At 42.9% G+C, this 11680-nt stretch overlaps 1 protein-coding gene across 1 annotated transcript in view; it reads left to right on the top strand.

Moving 5' to 3' along the window:
• The first annotated feature begins 2246 nt into the window (after nucleotides 1-2246).
• The window catches only part of MCUB (mitochondrial calcium uniporter dominant negative subunit beta), a 100463-nt gene continuing 91029 nt past the window's right edge, over nucleotides 2247-11680 (top strand). Inside the window, 1 exon segment of the mRNA XM_032633416.1 lies at nucleotides 2247-2427. Coding sequence (XP_032489307.1) covers nucleotides 2332-2427 — 96 coding nt within the window. The 5' untranslated portion in view covers nucleotides 2247-2331.

Raw genomic sequence — 11680 nt, 5'->3', positions numbered from 1 at the left:
TTAGCTTAAGCTTTCAGGGGTCTTCACTTGTACAAAACCCCAAAAACCCTGTTGGAAAAAGAGTATTAGAGTGATATAGCAGCAGATTCTGTGCTCAAAATGGACATTTTCTCCTCCTCTTCTCCATTTCTCTCCAAATAAAACTTCTTTCTTCGACCCCCTCCCAGCTCTATTGAGGTATAATTAACTGACAAATAAAAAGTGTATATATTGAAATGTACAATGCGATGGTTTGACATATGTATACATCGTGAATGAACACAATCAAGTTGATAAACACATCTATCACCTCATAGAGTTACCTTTTTTTTTTTCGGTGTGGTTAGTCCAGTTAAGATCTACTCTCTTGGCAAATTTCAAGTGTATAATACAGTACTATTAACTATAGCCACCATGCTGTACATTAGGCTGTTAGAACTGATTCATCTTATAACTGAAAGTTTGTACTTTTTGACCAGCATCTCCCCATTTTCCCCACCTTCCTGCCCCTGGAAACCACTGTTCTACTCTCTGGTTCTATGGATTTGACTTTTTTAGCACCCACATATAAGAGAGATCATATAGTATTTCTCTTTCTGACTTATTTCACTTAGCATAATGTCCTTCAGGTTTATCTATATCGTCAAAATGGCAGGATTTCCTTCTATTTTATCGGTGAATAATATCCCATTATATATAAAAACAACATCTATATATCATTTTCTTTGTCCATTCATCCTTTGATGGACACTTGGGTTGTTTCCATATTATGGCTACAGGAGAAAAGGGAACTCTTGTACACTGTTGGTGGGAATGTAAATTGGTGCAGCCATTATGGAAAGCAGTATAATGGTTGCTCAAAAAATTAAAAGAGAACTACCATATAGATCCGGCAATCCTACTACTAGATATGTATCCAAAAGAAATGAAATAAGTATCTCAAAAAGATACCTGCATCCCCATGTTTATTGCAGCTTTATTCACGGTAGACAAATCTCTTTCATTTGGAGCACTAGCAGATAGAAGGAAAGGACTCGGGTAAGGTAAATTACTTCCCATGTGGACTTAATGTTTAATGCGTCACTATCTGTGCAGAGCAACGGTATTTTGAAACACAGATGCTCATTAACACATATGAATCAGCCTTAAGTGGTGACAGAGGTTTTGCTATCATAGAAACTTACATCTTTTTTTCAATAAAGAAAGGAGATCGTCATCAGGTGAGATTTGCCACTTGTTGCACTGTTTGCTAGCTTTGACTCATTAACTCAAGCCTCTTGCAGATTTAGCAAATAACAATATGGGATGCCCAGCTAAATTTAATTACAGATAATAAATAATTTAGTATAAGTATATCCCAAATATTTCATAGAAAAGTATAAGTGTGACCCATGCAATATTTGGGACATACTTATGCTAAAAAATATTATTTTTTGTTTATATGAAAATCAAATTTAACTGGGCATTCTGTATTTTATCTAGCAACTCTGTTGTAAGTAAGCTATTTGAAAGTTGGACTAGGTTGCTCTTAAATGGTTTGTGTTTGTTTTCACAAACAAAAAGTCTCCAAGACAAAACATTAGATTTCCCAGCTGTTGAGAAGACAGTTCCTGTTCCTTAGCTCCTTTAGTTAAAAACGTGCTGCAAAGGAGAAGCCAATTCGACTGTGGGAGAGATCGTCCCAAAGAGCTCTGGGTGGGTCACCGCAAACGTCTGGCAGAAGTAGGTCTGGGGTGACCGTCACAGCGCTCAACAATGAGCAGCGCAGCCCGCAGCCCGCACTGAGCCAACTGAGAGGTGGCGCCTTGGTGGACCTGCTTCCCTCCCTCCTTTCCTCTCAGTCCAGGAGGGAAACTTTCAGAGAGACCCTGCCTCTCTCCAGATGGCCACTCAGGCCCGCGCCTCCCTGCTGGCGGGGTGGAAGGCAGCAGACGGCCCCAAGGGCACTGAGTACCCAGAATTACGAGTTTTGAAATCAACAGCCCGCAAGGTGCGAGGGGCCCGCTCGCTCTCGTTCATTTCAGAAGGGGCTTCCGCTGGAAGAAGCGAGGCCGTCCCAGCGTCCGCGCTGCCCCTGGAAACCCGAGATGCGAAGGGCGGTTCCCCCGCGCTCTCTTTCTCTCCCCCTTCCGTTTTAAAATTTTGGTCGGAGGAAAGAAAACAGTCTGGCGCCCAGTTGCGTGCGAAGACGAGGAGAGAAGAGTGACACACCCTCCCTTTAGCCCGCCCCGCGCTGCGCTGCGCTGGGAGGCGGGGGCCAGGCGAGGCTGCGCTCACCGGGAACGCCCTCTCCCAGTCGTCCCGCTCGGAGGATGGCCCGCTGACTGGGGTGGGAGCGCCGCGCCGGGCGGAATGATGCTTCGGAGGGGCCCCTGGCCCTGGCGCGCGCGTCTGCTGCAGACCCCAGGAACCCATGGCCGAACGCATCCGCGACCACCGATGCCCCAGGTTAAGCCCGAGCCCGGCGGTGGGGGGAAGCTGGGGGGAGGCGGCTGGAAAAGTTTGCGTGGGGCAACTTCCGCGGGAGCGAAAGCCCGGCGGCCGGGACGTTCACTGCGTTTTGCTGGCTCCCCGGTTTCGCGCGCGGGAGGACCCCGACAGGTGGTCGCCCGGGCCGCGGAAGTGGGCCCCGGGGTCCAAAGTCGGGGTCACCCCCAGGGGCCGAGGGAAGGAAAGGCCAGGAAGGAAAGGACGTGCGTCGGCGCATCACCTCGGTTAAGTTGGGGTGCGGGGACCATGGGGCTGCGGCCCGGGGAGCAGCACAGTTACCCCGGCAGGCAGTTTCTCCGCGTCCAAACTACGGTCTTCTGTAAGTTTTCAGAGCCGTTTTGCTGTCGGCTCGATCGTCGGTGCCGAAATGGCCGAAAAGGGCTAAGAAAACGGTAGCGCGAGCAGAGTGAGTGCCCCGAGTGTGCACTGTCGTAGGAGGGTGGAATTTCCATCCTGAAAACCGCGAGCACCTCCCTTTCAAAGAGGGAAGAAAAATTCGCGTTTTGTTCCGAGACTTGAGAGTCGGGGGAATCATAAGTGTGTGTTGGTGAGTAACGGTTGGCCTGACACAGTTGTATTGTGGTCTGTGTAGAGCCGTCGCTTGGGAGGAGGGAGGAGGGAGGAGAGTGGATGTTCACTAAAAAAGACACAGGAAGACGGGGGAAAGTACTGATTGTAACTGGAATTGTGATGGAGCCTGACAGGCGCCCAGGAGCCCTAACTCTGAGCCTGATGAGGAAAGACAGCCTTTAAATGAGAGCCTTCCAGGTGTGCGCGGTTGCGGAGAGCGTGGTTTGCGTTTTAGTTCCCAGCACCGCCTCCCCACCCTCATAAATCATTTTCAGATTGTTAACCGGGAAAAGATTTATTTTTTCTTCCAGTTGTGCACTTTGCAAGAAAAGCAGAAAGTAAGCGATGTCATTCAGTATCTTGTCACTTTCACGTCCTGTTAATTTTTCTCTTTTTTTCCCACTCCAGCTCTCTCAGGGCTTCAGAGTTTGGAATGGTGGAAGAAATGTTTAAGTGCATTTTTAAAATGCCTTCCCTGAATGTTAGAAACGGAATGAGGAAGGGCATTTTGTTCCTTATAACTAGGACAGGGGCAAATTTCTTAAAATGTAAAAGGGTAGACTTAATAGACTAATGGAAGAGAGAGGCTTTTTTCATTTTGTGAAATTTGTGTTTTTATTATAAATGTTGCACTTTACAGTCAAAGATATACTAAACAGTAAGACAACCCAATACAAGGAACCCCCTTCACTGTACACCATATAAACTTAAATGATTGATTCACTTTTCTGTTAAACCTATTTAACATTTTGAGTAGAATGTTTATGGATCCTAAGACTGGCTGCTCTTTCGCAGATTATCAACTCTAAACTCTTCATGTTTCCCACCTGATGCTATCCAGGGTAGTGCCATTGCATGCCCCAGCAGGAATTGGATACTCTTTTAAAAGAGGTCGAAAGTGATACAGTGGAGCTTATTAGGCTTAATCATAGGGGAATCATCTTAAGAAGCCTTATGTTTGACTGTTTCTAATCTGAAGATTTTTGTTTTAGGTCTTGACTGTCCATGCTATTAAGTCAATTTGCTGAACCTTAGAAATAGAAATGTTTCCATCATTTCACTTGTCTGATTAAAGACCCCCAAAGAATAAAGAGAAGCTTTGAGTGTGCTTCTTTATATGCTGTTTGAAATTGTACCATAAAGAAACTGACAGAAATATCCTGGCTGCCTAGGAGTTTTAGCTAGGGCTACTAAACCATTTTCTGCAAGTCAAATTAACTGGTTGTAGGGACATCTTTCATTCTAAGGTCTCACTGTTTTGTGATTGCTCCATTTGATATGAAAAGTCCTGTGGCTAAAGACAGGTGTTATTTCCATACATTTTTGCTGTAAACATTCAGATCCCTAGAGCCTCTGAAAGCAGCAGGAAAAAAAGAAGTGATACATGTGACCTGACAGCTCATAAAATCCTAGCTTGAAAGGACTTGTCATTAATAGTATCTCAAGTAAGCATTCCCAGTTATATTTGGCCTCTTCTGAAAGGAGTGTGCCTTAGAGGAGCATTTAGTGATTTTGAAAAATAGACAGTTTTTATGCTTCACATGGTAGGTGAGTAATCACCAGTGATTTTTTGGGTAGAAAAAAAGTTTGTCAACATGAGTATGTTTAGTATAGCAGAATTGCTTTTTAAAAAAATTTTTTATTTATTATTTTTGGCTGTGTTGGGTCTTCGTTTCTGTGCGAGGGCTTTCTCTAGTTGCGGCGAGCGGGGGCCACTCTTCATCGCGGTGCATGGGCCTCTCACTGTCGCGGCCTCTCTTGTTTCGGAGCACAGACTCCAGACGCGCAGGCTCAGTAGTTGTGGCTCATGGGTCCAGTTGCTCCGCGGCATGTGGGATCTTCCCAGACCAGGGCTCGAACCCGTGTCCCCTGCATCGGCAGGTGGAGTCCCAACCACTGCGCCACCAGGGAAGCCCAGAATTGCTTTTTAAAGGACATAAGTCTGAAGCATAAGTCTTAGTCTGAAGCATAAGAGAGCCAGAGCATGCCATATTACCTTCGGCCAAGGCATGGCCTGTTGTCCACGGTTACGTTCCAGTCACAGCATCTCTGCTTCTTTGCAGCGCTGTGGCTGAGTGGTTGTCCCAGCAATCCACAGCTCCTGCTGGCCTGTCTTGTTCTCCAGGACACAGCTTTGAGTGATCATGGTGCCTGATAAATTATCACTAAACAGAAAGCTCTTGCCTGATTGTGCCTTCCTTAATTTGGTTCTTCTGCTACTTAGTTGGAGAGACTCCCTGATGTGATTTCAAGCCGCCAGTGCAGTATTTGGGTCCCTACATTGGCTAGGTTTAAAATTTTTATAAAATCAGGTGTACTTTGCAGAGAAGTTTAAGTATTGAGTGTGCTTTTTTTTTTTAACTCATAGAAACAAAGCATATACATGTTATAATGCCACCACCAAATGTTAATTTAGAAGTTGTTTTCGTTGTTTTCATCTTTTGAATTTAATAAACATGTCATCCTCGTTTGACACGTTCCTATGATTCTACCTCATGTGTTTGTAACTGGCGCGTTGTGTACTATAATCCTCGTTTCAGAGCTCTCTCCTGAGGACAGTGGTTGATTTGTATGTTGGTGATTATACTTACATTGTAGAAAAGACATGGATGCTTTGGTCTCAAAGTAGTTTAAGACCGGTTTGTCTATTAAATGTTAAACATTACTACCTTCCCGGCACTTAGGTATTAGGGCTGGGTTTTTCATTTGCTTATTTTTGGTTTACTTTACTGTTTATCGCAATTTACCAGTATTCTGTTTTACAGCAAGCTCTAAGCTGGGAAATCATTTTGTGGCTTGGCAGATAAATATTTGTTGAATGAGGTCCCTATGAAACTACGGTAGAAAACCAGAGGCTCAATTTGGTTAATCTAATAGCTTTATAAAACCAGATGTATTTACTTCATAGAATAGAAATGAGCAGCTAATTCAGTTGGTATTAGGCAACTGGGACATCTGAGGGCTAACCCGGCCCTGCTACCACTTAGCTCCTGAACTTAGCCAAGTCATTCAGTCTACTTTGAGCCTGTTTTACTCCCTTTTCAAAACAAGGTTTGTCTAAGTGGTCTCAAAAGCCCTTTCCATCTCTAAAATTGCCATTTTGTTATTTTACCGTGTCAGAATGTTTGTCTTAATGGTTGAAAATCCTCTTTTATGATCTTAGGCAGCCAGTAAAGTGGCAGTTTTAACTAATGATTGTAATAACTTTCCCCTTTAAAAAGAAATTGGAATTTGACATGGGGTGAGCATGGCATGATAGTATTCTCTTAGGAATTAAGAATTGTCTTGCTCTAATACTTAATTCTGTCATTCCATTGATTTCAACTGTGACTTGTTGCTTATTCAAGAGAATCTAGCATTAGAACCCTAAAGCCATTATAGAGTAGACATCTTGGCCTAACGTACAGGCTATAAACCAATAGATAATAAAATAGCATTATCTTAGCTATATTCTAGAAGTATCTAATTTTTGATCCCATTTAACTTACCACAGTATTAATTTTCCTGGTTTTTAAAACAAATACCAGCTCTGTTCTCTGAGCTAGGTATTCAGACTGCGTGGTATGGGATCCCTCACCCAAATGTTTTACTAAACTTTCCTCATTGGCATACCTTTTAAGAAACAGGCCTACGAAACCTGGTAGTCAGTTAAGTGGTACTCTTTACGAGGACCCATGAAAGAAACTGCTGTCTAGTCTTAGTCTTAGAATTGGGTTTCTCCTGAACTGATTTGGGGTTTATTATGGAGTGAGGTATACAGCCATGGGTGTTCTCTCTACGCACTGGCTGCCAGAAAGCTTACGGTCAGATTTTCAACCCACCTTCTAACAAATGTTTGAGACCTTGTGACATGCCTTTTATGTATTTACCATACTTATGGTTTCATCCTCTCTGCCTTCATTTTTCCCTCCATTCATATCCTCACTCATTTTTCTGTGATCTCTTTTAATGGGAAAAAAGTGGTGCATGAATAAGATTTTATTAGATTTCAAAAGTCAGCTCTTTGGTGTTTGAACAAATATGTTCTACGTAGTTAATGGCAGAAGCCTGCTTGGTGCTTCACTCACAGAAAGTGTTCCACACCTACTGACTGCACTGAACTGAGTTGCTCCAAGAATCTACTTTTGATGCTATGGTTCTCCTTTTGTTTCAATTGAGATTTAATTGACAAATACTGTTGTCTCTTAAAGGTGGTGGTTACTCTCCCCTCACCTTTTTTCTTCTTACCACCCTCACCTGTTCTAAATCTTCCTATTTCCTTGCCACCTCCACTTTCCTCACCTGGGTAAAAATCGAGTTTGGGTCAACTACTAAGTCCTGTTAAATCTCTTAATTCTGAGTTTCCTATGTAAATTAACTCATAAATGATGTCATTTGATTTTACATCATTTTAACCTTAGTTTGCGGGAACGGAGAGCATGCAGTCCAGGCTTTTGTTTGGCAGCTCTTTTGAGGATAATTGGAGCTCAGTGTAGGATTCACAATACTGGTGAGAAATGATACGTGAAATCTGCGCTATCAACAAAGTCCATTGAAGAGAAGATCTCTGATTTGAGGGCCAGAAATAGGGAGCAGTGAAAAGAGAGGCGAGAGATGGAGCTAGAGTTGAAATTGTTATAGCCTGTGAGCAGAAACAAGAAGTAACATAAAACATTGAACCTCATATTAAGAAACTGACAGGTACACAGGTTTTATTGTGGCAGACCTAAGGGAGGAAAAAGTCTTCAAGATTGACAAGGGTCACACCATGAATTTGGGTTCTGTCTGCGGGTCTTATGGTATTTACCAGGTTGAGTAGGCGGTTTGGTTTATAAAAGTGCTGTGGACACAGGTGGTAATCCTAAAATATTTAACTCCACTGGGAACTCTCAATTATTTTGTCGTAGGAGTGTTTTTATAATGAATGCATTGCTCAAATCTCATTTCTGGGACCAAAAGATGGATTTGCTTATTTTCAACCTCTTAGGCATAACAATAAATAATAAATGCCCTGAACCTGTTTGGAGGAAAGAAGTTATCATTCTTCTTGATGAATTCTTGTTGTTTTTCTGACCATGTGTGTTGGTGTGTGTGTGTGTGTTCACGTGTGGCTGTCTCTTTTGTTAAATATTCTGTTTTGGTAGATGAGTTTCCCTAGTAGGGGAGTGGGCTGTTTGAAGAGGGGATTTTAAAAGCTGTTGATGAATAACTGCTTTTTCCGCCAGTCATGCAACTGGAATACAAGTGTGCATTTTTTTTAGAGAGACTGACAGTAATGTGGCCATAAACCTGAAAAAACATTTTTTTTAGAAAATGTGTGCAAACAGATCAGCATAGCATTGGCTGTCGAAGCCCTTGCTAGAGGATATATGTTGTGACATTTTATAGTCCGATAACTCATTTCTGCAACTCTGCTTTGGGAATGTTTCAGATAACGCATCGTGAAGCAATTTTTGTTTTTCAGGAGAAAGTATGGTTTCTTTTGACCTTGTAAATACGCTTTTGTGGGTTATTAGCCAAACCAAGGTAAGCCAACTGTAAAACATAAGCAACAGTTGATCCAGAAATCGTGTGGCTTCATCCCTCCAGTCCCACCTGCTACCCCATGCCCTGTGAGGCCTACATCTGGCCACGATGGACTAATACCTCTCCTTGTGGCTTGTCCCTGGTGGCCTTTGTGATGTTCCCTGGGCAGCGTTGCCCCCGCCCCCATCACCCTCCCTCTTCACCTTCCTGAATTCTCATCCCCCAAGGCTGAGTTCCAATACCTACCCACCCCCACCTCACCCCAGTTTTTATGTGGTTTCTGCAGGTGTCTGCCGGCAGAATTAATTTTCACTCCCACGGTAACTGCAGTACTTCATCTTACCCCGTATTGTAGTTAGTTGGGTTCATATGATTTTCCCACCTGGATTCTCTCAGCCCTTTGGTTTTTTGTTTTTTAATTTTTATTTTATATTGGCGTATAGTTGATTAACAATGTTGTGTTAGTCTCAGGTGTACAGCAAAGTGATTCAGTTATGCATATACATGTATCTATTCTTTTTCAAATTCTTTTCCCATTTAGGTTATTACAGAATATTGAGCAGAGTTCCCTGTGCTCTACAGTAGGTCCTTGTTGGTTATCTATTTTAACTATAGCAGTGTACACATGTCAATCCCAGATTTCTCCTTATCTCTGATGGCTTCTGCCCCGTCACAGTAGGTGCATAATGAATGCTTGTTGGGTAGAGGAATGAAGGGATAGATGATAAAGAACTCAATATCATATAGACTCCTTAAGGGTGTATTCTCTTCAGGTCTGAACTTCTCAATTTCCTCTTCCCCACTGACTCTAGCCGGGGGGGGGGGGGGGGGCACCTAAATCATTATTATCCACCTTTTGTGATATGAGGCTTGAATATTGAAGATTTTTTAAAGTTAATCAAAGTAATCTTTGTATGTGTTGTATTTTCTAGTGAAAGAAAGCAGCCTTCAATTATATTTGGTTAATTGTTTTGTTGTAGATATGCTTTCACATCAGGGTTTTTAAAGGACATAATCAACATAGTTTAGTGAAACATAAATTCTGTAAGGACAACCTGGCGTGTAAGTGTTTTCTTGGCTGTTCTGAAAGTGTGGTGGTGATTTAGGATGATTGTTTATATGTGGGGAAGGCAGCGCTTTTCTCCACTGAGGACTTTCCTAAATGGGATTCTCAGAGTGTTAGATCATTGGTACTAAAAGCTCAGTCATGAAAACTTAAATAATTTAGAATGGTAATTTAATTTAATTTATTTATTTATGGCTGCATTGGGTCTTTGTCGCTGCGAGCAGGCCTTCTCCAGTTGCAGCGAGCGGGGGCTACTCTTCGTTGCAGTGCATGGGCTTCTCACTGCGGTGGCTTCTCTTGTTGTGGAGCACGGGCTCTAGGCGCGCGGGCTTCAGTAGTTGTGGCCCGTGAGCTCAGTAGTTGTGGCTCGCGGACGCCAGAGCACAGGCTCAGCAGTTGTAGTGCACGAGCTAGAATGGTAATTTTAAAATCAATTATAAAAATTTTTATTTGTAAGATACAATTTTATATTTTCCTGGGCAAAATATAAAATTAACCTTTTGGAAACCGCCCCCCCCCAAAAAAAAAGGAATATAATTTTTGACATTAAGAAACATGCAGACCTTTACCTATTACAAGGCCCCCGTTACCACTGCAGAAGCGGGGCATATTCCTCTAGAGCATGGAATTGCCATGAGTAAGATTATCATCCATTGGCCTTCCAGAACTTGGTGGCTGGTTAAGGGAGTGCCTTCAGGGTACATAGCAGAATATGTTGAATACTGTTGAATGTTCAAATATTGGATCGGTAAACCTGTATAGTGGTTGCCATTCATCTCTTTTGCTGTACAGCCTAGAATCTGAGGTCTTTGAATAGGGACTTTTGATAAATCCCGAATATTCATGCTACTGTCCCAGCATTTCTAGACTTTGGGGACAGAGGGGGTAAACAGGATGGCAGTGGAGCTTCCAGCTGCTACCTGAGCTTGTGCTGCTGCCACCCTCACGAGCTCTAAGAGCTGGTTCTGGCTTGAGTCCTCAGAATGTTTTAGCTGAAAGTTTGGCTTCTATTTCCCCCATCCTGGTGTTAGGTTCGTCTACTCTGAGATGTAGGTGCCACTTCTTATGCTCTTGGTCTTTCAGAGCCAAGCCCTGGTCTGTCGCATTTTAATTGCTCATGTTTCCCGTGTGTCTAAAGTGGGTTTCGACTCTTATCTCAGCCCTGAGATCTCAGTGGAGGAGTTGTGGTGCTTCATGCTAGATCTGAAAGCTTGCAGAGAAGATCCTTAAAAGTTATGGGGAAGACGAGACACGTGAAAGAGATACATACGTGTTCATTCACCGGCTGGCTCATGAGAGTCAAACATCAGAGACAAATACTAAAAGAATTCAGAGAAGAAACATCATTAGAAATTGAAGAGATGAAAAGAGGTAGGATTTCGACTAAGCTCTGAGAGCAGGGTAAGGAAGGGTTTAGCAGACATATTTGGAGTAGGAAGAATGGGCATAAGCACAGAGGGTGGAATCGGAAAGGAGTTGGGGGTCTAGTAAGCACCCTGATGGGGCAGCAGGAAGTATTCTCTGGGAAGTATGGTCCTTGATTTGACTTGTATTAGAGCTTTAGACACCATATTCAAACCTTATAGGAATTATGTTTATTAAATTAAACTCTGTATCACAAACTGATATCCTGTAGGACATTGATTCCTAGGATGTTAATAGATGTTTCAGAAAAGCAAATTCCCTCTTCTTATAAGTTTGAAGAATTCTGGGTTAAGCCATACCAAGTTAGATGTGTTCCTTCACTACGTACCTTTGCTAATGGGCATTGGGACGATCTGGGAGCAGGAAGGAGGTTGATCACAGATCTCTGTTACTCCACAGCATTCCTAGTAACTTCTCCCAGGAGAGTGGTCTACAGGATACAGTTTGGAGAGCACTGCATTAAAAAATTAGATTGGGGATGGATTATGTTGAAAAACACAAGCGATCCTCTTACTTCCGAGCCTATTTCCTCAGGTGTAACTAATCTTGCCGCTCCAGCTCTAGTGTATTGGACCATTCCTAGATACTACGTTCTTCTGCCTTCTTTGCAGCTAGCGTGTGACCAAGTTCTGGATATCTCATGTG

Source organism: Phocoena sinus, chromosome 5 (genome assembly GCF_008692025.1).
Source record: "Phocoena sinus isolate mPhoSin1 chromosome 5, mPhoSin1.pri, whole genome shotgun sequence".
Lineage (NCBI taxonomy): Eukaryota > Metazoa > Chordata > Mammalia > Artiodactyla > Phocoenidae > Phocoena > Phocoena sinus.
Note: the sequence above shows the minus strand (reverse complement) of the source record. Positions and strands in the feature narration are given on the sequence as shown.